The sequence below is a fragment of the Globicephala melas genome, chromosome 3, assembly GCF_963455315.2.
Source record: "Globicephala melas chromosome 3, mGloMel1.2, whole genome shotgun sequence".
Classification (NCBI taxonomy): Eukaryota; Metazoa; Chordata; class Mammalia; order Artiodactyla; family Delphinidae; genus Globicephala; species Globicephala melas.
Window position 1 is genome coordinate 77,990,846 of NC_083316.1, and position 21,781 is coordinate 78,012,626.

The 21,781-nt window shown below is 39.0% G+C and overlaps 1 protein-coding gene across 1 annotated transcript in view; it reads left to right on the top strand.

Moving 5' to 3' along the window:
* The first annotated feature begins 2,428 nt into the window (after nt 1–2,428).
* The window catches only part of LNPEP (leucyl and cystinyl aminopeptidase), a 105,866-nt gene continuing 86,513 nt past the window's right edge, over nt 2,429–21,781 (top strand). Inside the window, exon 1 of the mRNA XM_030848306.2 lies at nt 2,429–2,507. Coding sequence (XP_030704166.2) covers nt 2,489–2,507 — 19 coding nt within the window. The 5' untranslated portion in view covers nt 2,429–2,488. The remainder of the gene's footprint in view (nt 2,508–21,781) is intronic.

A 21,781-nucleotide genomic window follows, 5' to 3' on the forward strand; every position in this document is an offset into this window, starting at 1 on the left:
TAAATATCTCTGATACTAAGTGCTTTGATTGCAAAAATAACTCCAAAGGAACATGACATGACCTAAAATATAGGTAAGAGCCTCTTATCTAAGCAATACAATGTGTGGGGTCCTTTTAACAAAACCCAGCACTGCATATACTATATAATATTTGAACATTTACGTACCAGCCCCTGTGGTTCACTTCCTATTTTTGGTTCTGAAGTTGGGAGGGGGACATTGAGGAGGCAGCCTAAAGGCTCTGATTATCTTTAACACAATGGGAAGAGAGCAGCTTTGAGGTATCATATGATATAGACACCTTCTCTGTACTGATCACAAACACACCACTCAATACAGAAATGTTCTCTGGAAGGGTTTTCAACGTTGCACGTCAACTAGAACTTAAAATACCATTGCATCCATTCACAAATTATTTATTGCATACTTATCTAGGGATTAGGATACAGCCCTTTATGAAGGTGATGACCCTGACTTCGTGGAGCTTGCATTCTTGAGAGGGAGATTGATAATAATGAAAGAACAAACAAAAACATTATTTTAGACAGCGATGACTGTTGTGAAAGTATTAAAGCAGGGCTCAGTCTTTTTAGAGTAGACCATGTGTGGACCTATTTTTGATGGTGTGGTCAGGGAAGAGCTCTCTGCAGAGATGACATTTGAGTTGAGACCTTACAGACATGAAGGAACTGCCAGGTAAGGTACCAGGCAGAAGGAACAGTTCTTGCACGAGGAACATGCAACAGGAATGATTGGATGTAACTTGGTGACTAACAGCCAGAAGGCCTCTGTAGACAAAGTATCGTGAGCACGTGTAGGAGATAAGGTCCCAGAGTTAACAGTTTCGCTTTTATTCTAAGTGATCGGTATCCACTGGAGGTTTTAAAGCGGAAGTGGGTGATTTAATACAATCGACACTTAAAAATACAACATTGCAAAATACAATATTGCACTTCGATTTTACTTCTTTGCAACCTAATTTCTAATTCCCACGCGGGTCAAACAGCACCGCGGGCATCCCTGTTTGCCCGGGCAGTTTGCGCTCGCCTCCACGTGTTTGCACCCGACGCTCTGCCGTTGACAGCCTCGGAGGAGCGTGTGACAGTTGGCAGGCGCAGTGAGGCATCGCGGGAGCCAAGTTGCTGCTGGGGCCAGGGTTGTGCTAGGGGAGGAGGGAAGAGGGACAGTTGGCGGTGGCAGCACTCTGGGAGGGCTGCGAACTCCGCAGCGTGGCGGCGATGCGCACGCTGAGCAAGGGATGAAGAAGCAGCGCCCCGCCGAGCCTCCCGGGACTCACGGGGCCCCTGGTTATTTCATCCCGAAGGTTCGCTGTGCCTGCCTGGGTTTGCCACTGTAAACAATTGGGGCTGGGGTCTGGAGGCTAGAGCGCGAGTGCTGTGCGGCGGGGGCGACCAAGAGAGTTTCCGCTTCTCCGGCCTAGCTCTGCCTGGCCTGGCCGCGGGCCGCAGCGGCGGCACCCCGGGGAGCCGCAGGTGTTGATTTAAGGCTCGGCTGGGCTGCCTTCTGCCCACATCCTGCGGCGCCCGCGGCCCCGGCGGATCCAGTGCCGGATTTTGTGATCCGCCTGCACGTAGAGGCCGCGCCCCGAACCGCTAGCCCGAGGACAGGACCCCGGGTGCTCTCTGCTCCGCTGGGGTCCCCGCCTCCCTTCAGTCTCCAGGCCACCGAACGCTTGGGACCACTGTGCAGTGAGCGCACAGCCCTACAGACACGAACCACAGTGTGTGCTCCCTCGAGCCTTGGCGGAGTGAGCTTCCCGGAGTCGGACTCCCCAGGGAAAGCGAAGCTTCGCTGTCAGGGGAGCGACCTTCGCCCGCAGCCTCCTACTCTGCCTTCAGATCTCGGCTACAGTGGCACCTCCCAGCCAGGCTTCTCCTCACCAAGACATCCGAATTAGCGACCCACTCGTTCTCCATCACATCACCCTAATTTAATGCTCAACGGGGCATTTATTTCAGCCTCGTGTGTCTCGTGTTAGTTTATTGTCTGTCTCTGGAATGTCTGCTCCACGGGGCAATGACCGTGTTTTACCGGCTCGGTGCCGGGTTCCTGGCGTCTAGGGCCAGGCCCGGCCGGACGCAACTGGCCATCACATTTGCTTGATGACTGACCGCTGTTCTGAGCACTGGACGAGACAGAGCCACCGGCCTTTCTGCCAGGGGCGAGGCTTGCTCCGGCCACGCCCATGGACCCGCCCCCAGATCTAACCCGCTCCTCCCGCTCCTCTCCCAGGAGTCAGCCAAGGCCTGTGTGGTGCTTTTTCATCTAGTTTCCCTCGCTCTTTCTGCAGCTGTAGCGAAAACCCGGAGCGGCGGATCTCAGAGTGGGCGGAGCGGCGCCGCCCCTCGCGGCACCTCCCCGGCAGCCCTCGGCGCCGCGCTGGGCATGCTCAGTCGGCAGGGCCGCTTCAGCTCTTGGAGTAGGAAGCTTGGGCTCTCCGGCTGAAAGGAGCCGCGGCGGGGGGAAAATGGATCCCTTCACGGATGGTGAGTGGGCGGCCAGAGGAGCCAGGGCCGGGACCGGTGCTCTCTGGGGCCCAGAGGGTCGTGGGCAGTCGTGACACGCGAGGTCGAGCTGCAGTCGCCCCCGCCGCGGTTTTCCCGCGAGCGTTTGGGGGCGGTGGAAGGGGACCGCAGGAGGCAGTTCGAGGCTCGGGGGAGGGGGCGGGCGGCAGCGGTCGCTGGCAGGGGGCTGGCGTGAAGGTCAGCGCCACCGCCTGCCCCGGGTGGGGGCGGTGTCGGGTGCGGCCAGACCCCACGCTCCGCGGCGCGCCCAGGTGGACGAACAGCAAAGTTTGGGCTGCTGTGCGCAGAGGAGGGGGCAGCGGGAAAGTTGGCAGCCTGGGTTTGCCCCGGGTGAAGGGGGTGTCGGACATGGCTCTGGGGCAGGAAGGGTTAAACCACGACCAAACCCAACTTCTGTGGCGCGCTGGGAGCTGTCCCCCCCGTCCTTCAGCGAGTTGCTCGTGTGACTTTTCCTAATAGGACGGGGTGGGGGCTTGGCAGGTTAATTTAGTGGAAGGAAGAGAAACTTGTGGAAAGACTTGATCACCCCTGCTGAGTGCCGAGGAGGTTCCTGCCGGCATTGCCACCCTCCCGTCTGTTTCGGACGCACTCCGCAGGGCGTTCAAGCCTCGTTTCCCTGGCTGCCGAGAATGTCAGTTTTTCAGTCGAAGACTCATTAAATATCAAGGGTCCGTCACGGTGATTGCACAGTGTGACTTGAGGCAAGTGTCAAAGCAGGAGCCTGCAGGATGTTCTGCTAACAGCCACAGCCCTTTACTGAATGGAGCGAACAAATCCAACCCTACTTAAAACGATGGCTTTTGTTTGGACCAGAAGTGCCAGAGTCACAGTGTTGGGGTGAGATGTCTTACAGTTTGCGGCGTTGAGTATATGGATTCCCTTTGGGGATAGAAAGTAGGAAAACTGCCAGTAAGGGAGAATTCACACTAAAATGAGAGTCATCTTTCTAGTTGACATGTGTTTTCCTGCGGGTGGTTGGTTACTTAGGATAGATATCAGTAGTTTGTCGCATTAATGGAAGACAAAATCTATCCCTATTTGGGTGGGTCTTTTGCCACCCAGGAGACAGAAACGTTGTCCAGTATGTCCTAAACCCTAGCCAGACTTTGTTGTATGCGGTGTTTCATTCATGGGACTGCGAACTACTCGTAATTCTCCCTGTCCCTAATTCAGAATGCTTTATTCTACTGCCATCTTCCTGCCTGTTTAATTAGGCTTAATGATGACAACTTTAATTCTGAATTTTCTTTCTCATTCAGGTTCTATTTGTAATTACTAAGGCTCTAAGGATAGTCTGGTAAAGTTACTAAGAAAAATAAGGAAGATTTGAGCTGAAAGGAAGCTTAGAGACCATCTAGTACTTTGGTATAGAATATGTTTAATACAAATCCTTAAATCCCTTCCAATGAGTATTCCAAGGCTTTTTCTTTGTTCTAGGTATAAAGCTTGGAGATTCCATGTTTGTGGGGTTTTAAAGGAGAAGTTTCCAATAAATTAAAAAAAAAAAACCTCACAGCAAGGCTGAGTCACCCAGTTGGTCAAGATTTTTGCTAGCTGATTTGGTGAACCTGTGCCTACAGAATTAAAGTACATTCTCAAGTCTTAAAATTGGGGTGTTTTCTCCCGTCTTAGAATAGTTTTTGCATATGCTCCTCTAGATGTGAATATTTGCAAATTGTCACATTTGGGAGGGCAGTGGAAAAGCCCCAGAGAGGAGAACAAAAAAGAAGCAATGCTTCAACTTTCATGTAGGAAATTGGATTTCTAATCCTTTCCTGTCTATCTTCCAGATTTTTCAGAGTCTGTGCTGGAGACAGTTTAGCAATGCATCATTTTAGTTAATGTATTAATCACTCATTATCTAGTGTCCTTTAACAAGGAGAATAGAAACTACAACAACTAAAGTCAACAAGAAATTAGGTCCTAGCAATTTGAGGCGCTTTTCACGTTTAAGGTGGACTCATTATTTATTTCAGAACTTTTGAAGAATAACTGTAGAATTTTCTAGTGTCTTCAAACAGGACAGGGTATAGTGTAAAGTATGTTTATCTTTGTACTTAATCCTTTTGAGTACAAAGAATAGGTACATCTAATTCTCCCATAGGTCTGGGTGTTCTGGTGCAGAGTATTCCATTACCCATAGAATTTATTATTGCAGAGTTTATCAAGTTTGATGTGGGCTTTTGTTACACATTTATTCTCTTTCAATAAAATAGTCACCACTTACATTTTCTCATATATCCCTGTATATGGAGAGAGGTGTGAGAGCTTAACAAAAAAGTTTCAGTAATTTGGGACCCACGTATCTTTCAGTTAAAATCTTGTCAATGATTTCACCGCCTGAAAAGGTAAATTTGTAAAGGAGGCAAATTCAGTTTGTTTTGCTAATTTGGTTTTCAGTACTCATCTGTTCCAGTAAGGCTTTTTCTACTTTCTGTGTTTTCTGTCAAAAGTTGCTTCAGGTATGGCTCATTTTTCTTGGACCCTGCTCTCTGCCTGCTGATAATGGATTTATTTGATGACTGTCCTATGTTAACCTGTCGAGGTAACACCCTGCTGTAATCCATTTAATATGCACATCTCCAGAAAGGGCTTACTAGGAGGCACCTTATTGCCAAGAATTTCCATTTGGCTCAGGAGATATTTTTGGTCTTGCCCTTGGTGGGGACTCGTGACTATTATGCTGAAGACTAGATATCCAGTCTGGCTTTGGATCTTTGGTGCTCTTTTTATGGCGAGAGAAATATGCTGGACTAGTACTCAAGATTCGTTTGGTAATAACTATTATGTTCTGTTAGGCAGGTAGAAGTGAAACTGTTAGGGAGCAGTGATTGATATATTACCAAAAAACAAACAAAAAATAGATAGCAACTCTAGAGGTCTTTTGATAGATGTACTACATTAGGGCAAGTAATTATTTGATGACCACCTAGTTTTATTTGTTCTCATTTGCATGCAGTGTTGGGGTATTTTAGAATAATTTAAATTTATGTTAAGGAATGGAAATACAGAGCTCACCCTCAGAGTCTGATTGAGGAGGTCTGAGGTTGGGTCTAGGAATCTGCACTTCATTTTGAGCATACTAGAAGTATTCACCAGAAGGGAGCTTTTGAGAAGTTTACTAGATAAGCAAATTCCATATGTATATATTTATGTGTATATGTGTGTGTGTATCTTTAAATGCTTTCTAGTTTGTGGTATGGCCCAAAGTAAATCTTCAGAGGGTGGAAAAGGATGACATTTTGAAGCTCCAGCACTGAAAACATAATTTAAACAGTTTTTTTTCCCCAAAGCCCCCAGTAATCACTTTAGTACTACAGCCTGGTGCATAATCAAACAAGGGGGACTTTCCTGTCTTATAAAACTATTTTTTTTTGTTTTCAGATTGGCATCCAAGTGCAAGTATTTCCCAGCTTCCAAAATGGGAAGTCTGGACAACTAATTAGATATTCATGGATTGTAAGGCAGTATAAAATTGTGATTTCACCTTTTTAATCTTACAAATAACATTTATCCTATAGGTATGCATTTGTTTTAAATTTTTTTTTTAGCAACTGTCAAAAATGTGAGCTTACCACATTCTGTTCATATACAGTTTTCTTTTGTTCTGTGATAACTTACCATATTGAGAAAAAAACCTTAAAAATGGAAGATAATAGTTCCTCTATATGATGGGATATAAGTTAAATTCTGCTTTTATCCTTCTGTCTTAAATATTTATTTCAGTTAAGGGAAATAGGAGTGTACTGGATTTGAATGTTATCATTTAATAGTATAAGGTTGAGGCTGTAACTAGAAACCAATCCAGTTTTTAACTGGAAAGCAGAGGTGGAAAAGTTCTTCACTTTACATAACAACTTGCCCAAAAAAGTATCTTGAGACAAGATAAATAGACAGCATATTTTAGAAACAGTTAAAACCAGTGATTATCATTTATCTGTAAATGATTCTTGAGAACTCAGCTTGAAAGAGATAGAACCATAAAGATTGGTTATAAGGAAATTATCATATAGAAAATAAGCAAGGATTGATTTCCTCCTCAGTAATTCAGACACCATTTTTGAAATGCCTGTTTACAAGTAGATTTTCTACTAGGCACAGTTACAAAAAGCCCCACAAACCTGCTATCAGTTAATGCTAACCTCAATAAGAGAAATGAAATGGAATAATCTAGTTTTATTTTCATGCTAATATGAAAATAATAGAATATAGAAGAATATGAAAATAATAGAATACAGAAGAAGAAAATATAGAAGATTTCTAATTATGAAATAAATGTACAGGATTGTCTTTATAACCTGTTCATATAACATCTGCCAACAATAAGTTTACATTTCTACTGATTAAGTGTAACACTCCTGTTAGAAAACGGCCTCGTTTTGACTCTCTCTGTGAAAATGTTAGGAGATTGAGATATAGAGGAGTTTAGCCGGAGTTACCCCAGAAGTTGGGATGGAGCTAAATCAGGCCTGTGGTTCTTGGCCCTTGAGATGAGGAGGACAGTGCAGCCATGTTCTGTTAATTAGCTACCACATGTCTTAAAAACTGTAGGAGGTTGGAGTTGGAGCTAATACCACTACACTTTTCCCTAATATCATTGGAGCAAGCTGAGAAACAGGTTTTTGTTTTTTTTTTTAATTTGAATTCCTAGGTATGTACCTTTTAAGAGTGTTCACTGGAAACTAGGAATGGGAATGAGGGAAATTTTGGAGCCCTTGGTGGTACAGCTCCTTTTTTATCCAGTGGTCTTTGTAGAGAAGGCTGCTCATTGCCCTGGTGTTTCTGTGCAGTAAGTGTGACAGTAAGAGTCCCTGTGTCTATGAAAGAGCGGTCAGGATTCCCCTGTAACCTGACTCATTGTTGTAACCCATTTGTGATTATCCTGGGAGTGCCTGTAGGACTCTGAATCCAAAGATCTTTGGGGAAAACTGGGACTTAAGAGAATTAGTAATGAAGGTGAGAGCTATGTAGAGATTTAAGGTAAGGAGGAAGCTGATAGGCAGAGATTTTCAAAATGGTCATACATTGAGCCTTGCAAGTCTTTGGCTTGGAAATGAGTCTCTTTTGGAGAGTAGGACACTGTTGTGTGAGGTTGAAAGATAAGAGTCAGGGTTGGAAAGGGGAAGTAGGTGGGTCTGGTTGGACAAAAGGAATGGAGAGGTGAGGGGATGAATGAGTTAAGACTGGCATTTGGAGGCCCTGGAAGGAGATAGAAAACATTTGCCATGAGTTTAATCATACTGTGTGCTTCTCTTTCCTAGTCAGAAAAGTCATAGTTACTTGTAAGTTAGTACTGTTCACTTTCCTGAATGTTTCAGATTTCAAGAAAAAAAAAAAAAATACAGAGTACTGTTGAGCTGTTGACCTTGTGGGACCATCGTGGTGGCAGTCACTGTTCTTTATTGCCTGGTTTTGTTTCACCTTTCTACTGATGCTTATGGTTGAACAATGAACCAGTTTTTTAAAAATTCCAGCCTTGCATGTAAACTAGAAATCAGTTCATTTTCCAAATAAAGAAAATTTAGGCTTCCAAGGGCGTTTGAAAAAACAGTGGAGAATTAAGTTCAAATGTAGAAGACCCGTTGAAGCTCTTTTCCTTAATGAAGGTCCTCCTGGGAATTCCTCCCACTTAGTTAAAGAATGAAGTCACCAAAACAAAACTCCAGCCAATTGTCTGGAATTCTATAGACTGGGGGATTGGATGGTCCAGAGTCTTCTCCAGACCTCTGGTGCTATTGGGGGAGGCCAAGCCAGAGATCTGGGAGGAAGGGTGTTTAAGGAGGTTTTCTGATGTTCTACAGGGAGAGCTTCATAAGCTGAGAGAACAGGAGAATGGGAAGTGCATTGAGAGAACTGGTACCTCTGTGGGTTGGATGTGCTCCTTTCCTTCCTGGATCTCACAGCAAATGATGACCAGGACTGTGTGGTAGTGTTTCCCAGACAACTGCCTCAGGTGTCATTTGGTGTCATAGAGGAACTTTCCAGTGGTTAAGGAGGCTTTGGGTCACAGCTGAAATTGTTATTTTATAAGATTTAAAACAGTTGTTAGAATATTCATCACCTCAATAACATTACACCATTGCAGAGTTTTGTTTAGAGGAAAAATGGAGTTTAGTGGGAGTGATTAAGGAGGGCTAAATGTTTAAAAGATCTTTCTTTAAGTTGGTGTTAGTAGTGTGATTTGAAGACAGAAGTAGTATAATATTTGTCTAGTTTCTTCTTGTCCCATAATTGTCAAAAGGGCCTCAATGGCTAAGTAAGCCCCTTGGGGCTTGGTGGGAGGAACTAGCGTGTCCTAGATATATTAAGATCGTGCCTGTAAGTTTGGGCTGGTTTCCCCTTATACTTTTAGCAGTAGTTTCTCCGCTCTTTAAACTAAATGTTTAGTCCCTAAACCTTTTGGGGCACTGACATTGTCCTTTCAGTATCTAGATTGGACACCTAGATTAGGAAAACAGCTCAAACTGAGGGTAGAGTGTTGGGTGTTTGTGGGAATAAGAAATGCATTGCTGTTTAAAACAGCAGCCTCACTTCCATCTGCATCCATACAAGCTACCGAGATGCTTAGTAATCTTCCATTTGGAGGAAGCACACAGAAAAATAATGCAATGTAGGAAGGAGGGTCTAGTCCGGCTTGGAGATTAGATAAAAATGATAGTGTGATGAGTTGGATAGAAATAAACTCACGTTCACTAAAGTGTGGCTAGCCTAGAGTGCAGTTGTTCATTGCAGTTGGGTACATAGTTCTGTTGTAATTAATTGCCAATTTGGGAAATGCTTTTGAGATAAAGACTTGAAGAATTCATACATAGAAGCTTTTCTTGGCAAATAATCAAGTGACAATAGCTATTGGTAAAAAAAATGTGGTTACAATCCCAGACTTATGGATAATCACTATTTTAAAAAAAAATAGGTTCATGATAATCAAACTGACTCTCAGTAAGTTGTATATGGACAGTATTTGCTATAGATTTGGTACTATCATTTACTTTGTGTTTTATCATTCTGATGGAGAAATATTTCAGAATTATTAATAAAATAATTATTTGTTCAAATCCATCTGAGATCAAGTTTAGCAAATTTATTCACCAACTGAAGTATTATCTAACTCATAAGCATTCTGTATATTGAAGAGTTCTTAGAAACTTCTGCAGATCTCATGCAGTGATATGCACTCTCTGTTAAATCACTCATAATAAACACTCATAATAAAACTCATAATTTATTATGCTGAATGCCGTTTTTCATGTTAACTAAGGAATTATGCAGTTAAGATTTTTTTTTTTTTTTTTTTTTGCGGTACCCGGGCTTCTCACTGTTGTTGCCTCTCCCGTTGCGGAGCACAGGCTCCGGACGCGCAGGCTCAGCGGCCATGGCTCACGGGCCCAGCCGCTCCACGGCATGTGGGATCCTCCTGGACCGCGGCACGAACCCGTGTCCCCTGCATTGGCAGGCAGACTCAACCACTGCGCCACCAGGGAAGCCCCAGAAAATTTTTTTTTTTTTTTTTTTTTTTTTTTTTTTGCGGTTGCAGTTAAGATTTTTTTGAAACAATATCCAGGTAGTTGATGGAATTAAAGATAAACTTTTTAGCTTTAGATTTTACAAAGGTATGTAGCTTTGCCCGAGAGATTAATGAGCATAAATATTTAGTCATCAATGACATTTTCAATTACTTTTTATAGCTAAATCTTTCTAAGAGGTGCCCTGAGGATTGTCAAGGACTGTGGGGCCTATGTTATGAGGAAAAATTTTTAGAAATATTTTGTAAGATAAAGATTATAGGTTTGACTGGAGGACATATTTGATATAAATATAAACATTAGGATAAAATAATTAGCCTAGAAAAGGAAAAGAAAATTGAAAATTAAGCTAAAATAATTTTATTTTCCCCACAAGGATATTAGCTAACTTTTAAGTGACTAAAATGGCATATCTTTATGTGAATTCTGATCATTGTCATAATAATAAATATAAGGATAAAGGAACTAAATGCTCTCAGTATTCTGAACTGGTCTATTTTTAGTCCATGTACTATTGCACTGTTGCACTGTTAACTTGATGCTTTTTGGTGTCTTCTAGCCAGAATTGTTTAACTAGATTATTTCCTCTGTGGAATTGACACTGTTTTTGAGTGCTATTCAGTAGAATTAAATGGTTATTGTTAGAACCTTGTACATTATTGTAAATTTTATATTTTCTCTTTGTTCTGTATTAATTCCACTGTGGATAACAACCAGAGAAAATAAATGCAGAAATATATAGTACAAAAAATTTTGTAGATGAGTGCTTTGGGCTTAATTCTTTTTCACTGAAACCAGGTAGTGCTGGGGTTCAAATCTACTTAATTATTTTCTTCTCTTTTTTTTGTTGTTGTTTTCCCTTTTTTTTCATTTTGAATTTCTTCCTGTTTACATCATGCTAATAATTTTTCTTCACCTCTTATTTTTATCACCAAGATTAAAAGTATAACAAACCAAAATTAGTTTTCCATGTCTCCTTGCTGCATTCTTCTGCATTGGGGAGTCAGGAGTGGGGGTCAGAGAAGAAGCATACTGTGAATGTTTTAATACAAATTTTCTTGCATACCATTTTAAACTAGCTCAGTTAACAGATTTTTTTTTTAATTTGTCTTTGACACATCCCCACTTAACTCTTTTTTAAAAGATACTCCCTCAAATAAATACCTTCACTGTATGCTAACTTAGTCCAAGCATTATTCTTAAAGCTGAAGTACAATATGAATGAAGAATGGTCTCTGCCCTTGAGGAGCTTATATTCCAGTAGAATTAATTTTTTTTAAAGGTATACGGATGCACAAATCAGTATACTCTCTTCAAAGACTATCAGACTTTGAGAAGGACAGGTCCCATCCCACACCATTTTCCTTGGGTACATTTGGTTTTGTACTTTTATTTCTTTTTTTTTTTAATTTAATTTTTTATATAGCAGGTTCTTATCTGTTATGTATTTTATACATATTAGTGTATATATGTCAATCAGTACTTTTATTTCTTCATTTTGGAGATCTGTCCATGAATCTACCTCATTTCATAAGACTACTGCATAGTGTAGCATAATAGTGAAGGGCAGGTCAGACTGCTGCATTCAAATCCTAACTCCTCACTCACTAGCTCTGTGATTCTTCTTTAAGGATATTACCGAGATGTTTTAATATCTTTAGTTAAAAAACTAAAATATGCACAGAAATTCAAAATTTTTTCTGATATTCACTGAAGTTTAAGGTACATGACAGTTTGGCATATTCCAGCCATGGTGAGATTTTGAAATGGTATTTCTTGTATCTTGTTTACTAAAGGCTTGAGGCAAGTATAAGGGAGGATTCTTTCCATTTTATATTTATTAACCATTATTATGCATTTGTAACACTTTCAGGGAAGTGTTGCCAAACTAGAGGAACTACTCATTTCTACATCCAATTTAATTCTGGCTTAGGTGTGTTTTTCCTGTTCCTTCAAGCAAATGTAATATGCAACATCTCATTATTCGTACAAGTAGAACTTATTTCAGTCTTAGGTATTATATATATTTTGTCTGTTAGGTGGGGTTGAAATGGTGATGAATTAAAGACCAGAAGGGGTAGTGTTAACATGAGGATATAGAATAAACATACTTCGTTTACTGGTAACAAGGCCTACAAATAGCGTCACGAATGCAAACAAACATGTCTATAATATAATGTGTATTTAAATTCATACCTATTTTGTTATGTTTCCTCACAGGAAGCTTACTAAGAAGATAGTTTTACTAGTGAATTTGTATTTCTGCTAGTGACAGTGACACCCTTATTTTATTATTATTTTTGCTGAATAAATGTAACTTGGCAGCAGCTTTTGGCTCTAAGAATCTATTATGAATTATGGCAGTTTACCTCCTTACTTCCACCCTGCCAGGAGGCTCTGGATCTGGATTTTGTTTGTTTTCCTCACAAAGATAACATTTTGAACTTCTGAAACATACAAGGTAGTGATTTTGATCAAACATCAAGGTAAAGGATGTAAGAAATAATCCTTCAAGTGTTTGGTGGCTATATGGATGGATTGCATGGGAACGAGTAGAGGTATTCCTCATCTTGGGCTATAATTGCCCCTGGGATATCTCAGGGTTAAGAAGATAGTGTTTTCCCACAGGAATAAGTTACTGGAGTCCACATTTATTCCCAGGAATGCTCAAAGAAGGATAAAGTATGTTATGAAAGCAGAGGTACCACTAGTTTAGGATTCATGTTCTCAGTGGTTAAAACCACATTTCGAATTCTGTGTAAAGAACATGCATGCTTGTTCAGCCAGGGACTGTCAGTTACATTTAACAGATTAAAAACACAGTTCTCTTGTATTTGGTTGCTACTAGAGTTGGCATCTAATACAGTGTTTCATACACATTGGATATTCAGTAAATGTTATCTAAGACTAATATTACATCAAACAACTCTAAAACATTTAAATAGCAATTTTGTTTTGTCTGTGCTCTTTTAATTTGGAGGGTTTTTTCTTTTATTTTTTGCAAGTAAAGTTGAATTTCAGTGCTCTTCCTTTTTCTATAAATATCTCTATAACAAATAGAGTAATTTCAAGGCGCTTTTTTTGAATATTCTTATCAATGTTCATTCAGCTTCCGTTTCCATTGAAATGCATTTTGAGCACTTGCTGTGTTTCAGACCCTGTGCTTTGTACCGGCAAGATAGCGCTAAATAAGACATGGTCCCTGTGTTTGAGGGGAGGGAAGATGATGCTTAGAGAGAGGGTGTCTCTTACTCTGAAGCATTTTCAAAATCAAAATTAAAGAATGACCCAACATTTTCCTCCCTTGTCCTTTCATCTTATGTGCCTTTTTCATAGCTAGAGAGCTACTGTGCATTTGAGACCAAAGTGGTACAGTTAAATCAATTTCTTTTCCTGGAGTGCTGTAGGGCCTTCTGGCTGACCTGCCATTGGGCTATTTTGCCCTTCATTAGAGAGCCACAAAAACAATTCCCAAGCCAATTAGATTTGACTTTTAGAAAGGAATTTCCTAATATCCCACAATTAGTAAGAGGCATGAATTGGTTATGCATAAGCATTCAGCTGGCCTTACGGAAAGAGTAAAGGAGGTGAAGCTGTGTCATGGCTGTCAGGTAGGTAAAGCCATTGACAGGCAGGGCTCTCTTGACAAAATAGAATAACTAATGGTATGAGTTAATTATAGTATGAACTGAAATATGAAAGCATGAATTTTAGACCTGACACTAACCAGTAGGAAAAAATGTGGATGTTTCTGTCCTGATATTAATCAAAGGTAAAAAATAGGTGACATTTTGAGAAGAACAACACTTAAACATCTGCTTAGTGGCCACGTAACATAAATAATGGTGTGTGAACTGTAAAGACATTTATTCAACATCTCCTTCCCATTTAAAAACTCTCCTTTTCCCCCTCTTACTCAGTATATTTATGGAGTGCTTACATGGAAACAGAGTATAGGCAGGGTACCACAGACTGGGTAGCTTAACAAAAGTTTTCCTACAGTGTGAAGGTTAGGAGTTCAAGATTAAGATTCCGGCATGGTTGGCTTCTGGTGAAAGTCCTCTTCCTGCCTTGCAGATGGCTGCCTTCTTGCTGTGTCCTCACATGGCCTTTCTTCTGTGTGTATAGAGAGCCCCTGGTGTCTCTTCCTCTGCTCAGAACACCAGTTCTGTCAGCCTGATCTTATGACCTCATTTCACCTTAATCACTTCCTTAAAGGCCCTGTCTCCCAAAACAGTCACAATGGGGATTAGTGCTTCAATATATGAAGCTGGGGGCGGGGGAGGAACAATTCAGTCCATAACAGGCAGCCTTCGTTTTGGACAATTTTGTTTACCTGACGGTAAAGAAGGTTGTGATTTTTCATAGGGACAAATTATTGAAGTCCACGTTCCTGCCTGAGGATGCTCAAAGGAGCATATATGGTTAAATTCAAGTAGTTTTTTCTGGACCCAGGAATCCAGGATGATCCAAAATCCCTTGTCCCTTCCGGCCCTACTATAGAGTGATTCAGACCTTCTATATTTACTTTCCTTACTTTATGTGTTTACTCTATATACATTTTCTAACAATATACTGAGACGTCCATGCTTGAATCAAGATCTCTGGAGAGTTTGGGAATTTTTTTCTTTATCTTTGAAGGCACAGTTAACGCTTCTCAAACTTTTTCGTCTCAGGACCCCTTTTATATACTCTTAAAAATTATTGTGGACCCCTAAGAGCTTTTGTTTGTGTGGGTTATGTCTCTAGATACTTACCATATCTGGATACTTAGAACACTGAGAGATTTTTTTAAATGTTTATTAACATATTTCATAATAATAATAAAAAGCCTTTTACATGTTAACATAAATAACATTTTAAATAAAATAACTATTTCCAAAACAAAAATATTAGTGAGAGACATTATTTTATATTGTTGCAATTGTTTTTAATGTCTGGCGTAACAGAAGACAACTGGATTTTCACATTTGCTTCTGTGTTCAGTCTGTTATATAAAGCATCATGTAGCCTATGGAATACTCCACTGTACACTCATGAGAGAATGGGCATGAAAACAGCACATAACATCTGATTATGCAAATAGTTTTGACCTTGAAGACCGGCTGAAAGAGTATCAGAAATTCCCAGGGGTACCCATACCACATCTTGAGAACTGTTACTCAAAACGTTAAACCTGTCTTTTATAGAGACTAGGGTGGAATACCTTAGGAATCCGCAGCAGGTAGAAAGTGGGGCTGTTGGAATTGGGCAGCAAGTTTCTTAAGACAGATCTAGGTCACAGGAGAAGGAAATGTTCTAGCCAGGCATATCTGACAAACCACACATCAGATGCCTTTGTTATTTGAGTATTCTACAGTCATTTATTTCATCCCTGGATGGTTCTAAACTAGGGAGGACACAGAATTATTTAAAATTTTTTAATTAGCTTTAAAAAATAATTGATTTTTATCTATTTTCTGTTTATACCTGAAGGGTTTTCTTCTTTTTTATTATTAAAAAAAAAACCAAACAACTTTATTGTTATTTTTTGGTGGTTGCCAAGCCATGATGTTCCATTTGGATCAATAATTTTACATTTATTAGTTCCTATCAGACCTATCCATTTATTGAAGTATAGTTGATTTACAATATTGTGTTAGTTTCAGGTGTGCAGCAAAGTGATTCAATTTGTTTTATATATATATATTTCAGATTATTTTCCATTATAGGTTATTACAAGGTACTGAATATAGTTCCCTGTGCTATACAGTAAATCCTCGTAATTAATCTATTTTATGTATAGTAGTGTATATCTGTTAATCTCATATTCCTAATTTATCCCTCTCCCCCTACCCCCTTTTCCCTTTTGGTGACCATAAACTTGTTTCCTATGTCTGTGAGCCTGTTTCTGTTTTGTAAATAGATTCATTAGTATTATTTTTTAGATTCCACATGTAAGTGATATTATATAATACTTGCCTTTGTCTGACTTACTTCACTAGTATGATTTTCTTTAGATCCATTCATGTTGCTACAGGTGGCAATATTTCATTCTTTTTTATGACTGAGTAATATATATACCCATATATATATATATCCACCACATCTTCTTAAACCAGTTGTCTGTTGATGGGCACTTGGGTTTTCAACAAGCTGCCCCTCTTTCCCAAAACCCTCTCCTTCCAACATACACATAATGTGGAAATATCATTTAACTTCTCAGTCCTTTGGTGATTTCTTAGACTTATCTTAATTTTGATGAATTAAAGTCCTACAAGTTTAAGTTTAATTATTTTTTTCTACTTGTCCTGATCTACTGAGTCCAGAATGATAGAAAATCCTTTGTCCCATGCCTGTCCCACCATAGAATGATTTAGACCTTTAAGAGAGCTAGAATCAACTCTCTTTTTTTCTGTGGGTTCTTTGGGACCATGAATGACTAAGATTGATCTACTTAAACTATCTTCCCCTTCAAAAAATATCTGTGCCCCCCATGTTCATAGCAGCATTATTTTCTGTAGCCAAGACATGGAAACAACCTAAATGTTCATCTATGGATGAATGGATAAAGAAGTTGTGTGTGTGTGTGTGTGTGTGTACATATATGTGTGTGTATATATACACACATGCAGTGGAATATTATTCAGCCATAAAAAGAGGAAATCCTACAATTTGCAACAACATGAATGGACTTAGAGGCTAAGTGAAATAAGTCAGGAAAAGACATATACTGTATGATCTCACTTATATATGGAATCCAAGGAAAAAAAAAACCCACACACAAACACACATCAAACTCATAGGAAAAGAAATCAGATTTGTGGTTACCAGAGGTGCACGGTAGGGGGAGGGGAAGTTGGAGGAAAGTGGACAAAAGGTACAAACTTACAGTTATAAGGTAAATAAGTACTAGGGATATAATGTGCAACATGATGACTGTAGTTAAGACTGCTTTGTGATATATAGGAAAGTTGTTAAGACAGTAGATCCTAAGAGTTCTCATCATGAGGAGAAATTTTTTTTTTATTATATCTATATGAGGTGATGGATGTTAAATAAACCTATTGTGGTAATCATTTCACAATATGTGTAAATCAAACCATCATACTGTATACCTTAAATTTACACAGTGATGTATGTCAATTATTTCTCAATAAAATTGGGGAAAAAACTATCTTCTCTTTCTCTACCCCCCAAATAAGACGTATGGTGAACTGTGATGAAATGCAGACATGGACATCCTGGCATGTGCATGTATGTTAAGCCAACTGAACTTAAAAGTTCTGTAAAACTTCTGTAAAAGTATATGATATACCCACCCATCCTAACCCATCTATTTAAAGTACCTTGAAATATTTGTATACTTACTAACATTATAGAGAATTACCCCTTCACTGTGTTCATGTTTATAGTGTCAGGAATATTTTTTAACAGAAGACCTTTTATGGTTCCTTTGGGTTAGTGGACAAAAAATAATTGTGGAACAAAGGCCTGGAGTGTGGCATGTGAATGTGCAGTAATTGTTCAAATGAATAAGCCTCTCAGATTGGTCTTTGTATAATTAAAATCAGAGTACCGAAATGTTGGATATTCCTGATTCTTGGTGTTACATTTTTTAAAGTCAAAGAAAATAAAATCCCTCCTCTTTCCCCATTCCTAGGCAACCACTGATCTGTTTTCTCTCACTATAGATTAGCTTACATTTTCTGGAATTTTACGTAAATGGAATTATATAGATTTTACATAAATGGAATCATACACTATTGTTTTTGGCCTGACTTCTTTCACTCAGCATAATTATTTTATTTTGAGACTCATCCAAATAATATCAGTAGTTCCCCCCTTTTTTGTTTTGCTTTTTTTTATTGCTGAGTAGTATTCCATTATATGGATAGATCATAATTTGTTTATCCATTCACCTCTTAATGGACATTTGTTTCCAGTTTGGGGTTATTATAAATCTCCTTTGATCATTCAAGTACCAGTCTTTGTGTAGACATTTGTTTTTGTTTCTCTTGGGTAAATACCTAGGATATGATTAGTTGGGTCATCTAGTAGCTGTATGTTTCAACTTTTTAAGAAACTGCCAACTGTTTTCCAAAATGGTTTTACCACTTCACGTTTCCATCAGCAGTGTATGATAATGCTTATCCTTCACATCCCTGCCAAAATTTGGTATGATTAGTCTTTTTAATTTTAGCCAATCCAAATGGGTGTGTAATGGTATCTTTGGTTTTAATTGGCATTTCCCTGATGACTACTGATGTTAAGCATGTTTTCATGTGTTTTTTTGGCCATTAGTTCATTTTCTTTTGTGAAGTGGCTGTTCAAATCTTCTGCCCACTATTTTGAGTTGTAAGAGTTCTTTGTGTATTCTGGATACTAGTTTATGCAAAGATATAAATATATTTGTGTAATATATATGTATCATATGTATTGTACAAACATATATAATAGTTCCATATATATAAAAACACTAAAGACTCTATCATTTTCTGATCTCCATAGTTTTTTGTTAAGAAATCAAGGTATTTGAATTATTGTTATCCTATATGTAATATGTCACTTTTTTTTTCCTAGCTGGTTTCAAGTTTTCCTTTGCTTTTTTTTTTTTTAATCTTTATTGGAGTATAATTGCTTTACAATGGTGTGTTAGTTTCTGCTTTATAACAAAGTGAATCAGTTATACATATACATATGTTCCCATATCTCTTCCCTCTTGCATCTCCCTTCCTCCCGCCCTCCCTATCCCACCCCTCTAGGTGGTCACAAAGCACCGAGCTGATCTCCCTGTGCTATGCGGCTGCTTCCCACTAGCTATCTATTTTACGTTTGGTAGTGTATATATGTCCATGCCACTCTCTCGCTTTGTCACAGCTTACCCTTCCCCATCCCCATCCCCATATCCTCAAGTCCATTCTCTAGTAGGTCTGTGTCTTTATTCCTGTCTTACCCCTAGGTTCTTCACGACATTTTTTTTTCTTAAATTCCATATATATGTGTTAGCATACGGTATTTGTTTTTCTCCTTCTGACTTACTTCACTCTGTATGACAGACTCTAGGTCTATCCACCTCATTACAAATAGCTCAATTTCGTTTCTTTTTATGGCTGAGTAATATTCCATTGCATATATGTGCCACATCTTCTTTATCCATTCATCCGATGATGGACACTTAGGTTGTTTCCATTTCCTGGCTATTGTAAATAGAGCTGCAATGAACATTTTGGTACATGACTCTTTTTGAATTATGGTTTTCTCAGGGTATATGCCCAGTAGTGGGATTGCTGGATCATATGGTAGTTCTATTTGTCATTTTTTAAGGAGCCGCCATACTGTTCTCCATAGTGGATGTACCAATTCACATTCCCACCAGCAGTGCAAGAGTGTTCCCTTTTCTCCGCACCCTCTCCAGCATACATTGTTTCTAGATTTTTTGATGATGGCCATTCTGACTGGTGTGAGATGATATCTCATTGTAGTTTTGATTTGCATTTCTCTAATGATTAATGATGTTGAGCATTCTTTCATGTGTTTGTTGGCAGTCTGTATATCTTCTTGGAGAAATGTCTATTTAGGTCTTCTGCCCATTTTTGGATTGGGTTGTTTGTTTTTTTGGTATTGAGCTGCACTGAGCTGCTTGTAAATTTTGGAGATTAATCCTTTGTCAGTTGCTTCATTTGCAAATATTTTCTCCCATTCTGAGGGTTGTCTTTTGGTCTTGTTTATGGTTTCCTTTGCTGTGCAAAAGCTTTGAACTTTCATTAGGTCCCATTTGTTTATTTTTGTTTTTATCTCCATTTCTCTAGGAGGTGGGTCAAAAAGGATCTTGCTGTGATTTATGTCATAGAATGTTCTGCCTATGTTTTCCTCTAAGAGTTTGATAGTTTCTGGCCTTACATTTAGGTCTTTAATCCATTTTGAGCTTATTTTTGTGTATGGTGTTAGGGAGTGTTCTAATCTCATACTTTTACATGTACCTGTCCAGTTTTCCCAGCACCACTTATTGAAGAGGCTGTCCTTTCTCCACTGTACATTCCTGCCTCCTTTATCAAAGATAAGGTGACCATATGTGCATGGGTTTATCTCTGGGCTTTCTGTCCTGTTCCATTGATCTATCTTTCTGTTTTTGTGCCAGTACCATCCTGTCTTGATTACTGTAGCTTTGTAGTATAGTCTGAAGTCAGGGAGCCTGATTCCTCCAGCTCCGTTTTTTGTTCTCAAGATTGCTTTGGCTATTCGGGGTCTTTTGTGTTTCCATACAAATTGTGAAATTTTTTGTTCTAGTTCTGTGAAAAATGCCAGTGGTAGTTTGATAGGGATTGCATTGAATCTGTAGATTGCTTTGAGTAATAGAGTCATTTTCACGATGTTGATTCTTCCAATCCAAGAACATGGTATATCTCTCCATCTATTTGTATCATTTTTAATTTCTTTCATCAGTGTCTTATAATTTTCTGCATACAGGTCTTTTGTCTCCTTAGGTAGGTTTATTCCTAGATATTTTATTCTTTTTGTTACAATGGTAAATGGGAGTGTTTTCCTGATTTCACTTTCAGATTTTCATCATTTGTGTATAGGAATGCCAGAGATTTCTGTGCATTAATTTTGTATCCTGCTACTTTACCAAATTCATTGATTAGCTCTAGTAGTTTTCTTGTAGCATCTTTAGGATTCTCTATGTATAGTATCATGTCATCTGCAAACAGTGACAGCTTTTTTTTTTTCAAGTTTTCCTTTACTTTTGATTCTTAGGAGTTCGATTGTGTCTTGGCTTGGTTTTCTTTGGACTTAGTTTTTTTTGATGTTCATTGAACTTCTTGAATCTGTAAATTCGTGTCTTTCACCATATTTACAAAGTTTTGGGCCATTGTTTCTTTGGATAATATTTTTGCCCAAGTATTTTTTTTTTTCCTGTAATTCTGGGACTCCAATTACATATGTGTTTTTAGTTCTTTTGATATTTCCTAACGGTATTTGAGGCACTGCTTATTTTTTCTCAATCATTCTCTCTCTGTTCTTCAAACTGAATGATTTCTGTTTTTCTTTAGGAAATGTTTACTGTCTGCTATGAGAATCATAATTAAAATTGACCTTCAGTTGAGCTTCTAATCCCCTGAAAAATAGCTGGAGTTAACAGCTGCAGCGAAACTTGGTTCAATGAATAAATCTAAATTATAACTTTTAAAAAATCCTATGCAGTATGATTTGTTGTAAACTTTGTTGTTAATTGAAATGCATTTTTAAGCAAGTTGGCCAAATTATGAGGTACAGGGGTGTCACTTCCTATATTGGTACTCTTATCATCCAGCACACTGAGTTCTATGTCCCAACAAGCTTCAGTGCAGTTATTGTTTCCCAATGATGACCATATGTTACCTCTAGTCTTTGTAAGAAGGTGGGAAAGTAGTAAAATGTGTTAGAAATATTTGCATTCAAAAACAAAGTTTAAAAATTAGTAAAGTTTCATCACTTAGCCAGAAAATGCCTGTATTAGTAATTATACAAATTCTCTCATCTCAGTGATCATGTTTTACTGTACCAGGATTCAACTAGTACTACAGGGAAAAAAGGAGACACACACAGATACATTTTCTCAAAAAATCAACTACAAGGATGACATGAGAAATTTCTCTAAAAATATAATTTTTCAATACATATCTGATCTCTGTTTTGTCTGAGATCCGGATGAAACCATGCTGCTCAGTCTTGAACTGTCAGCTTGTCTTT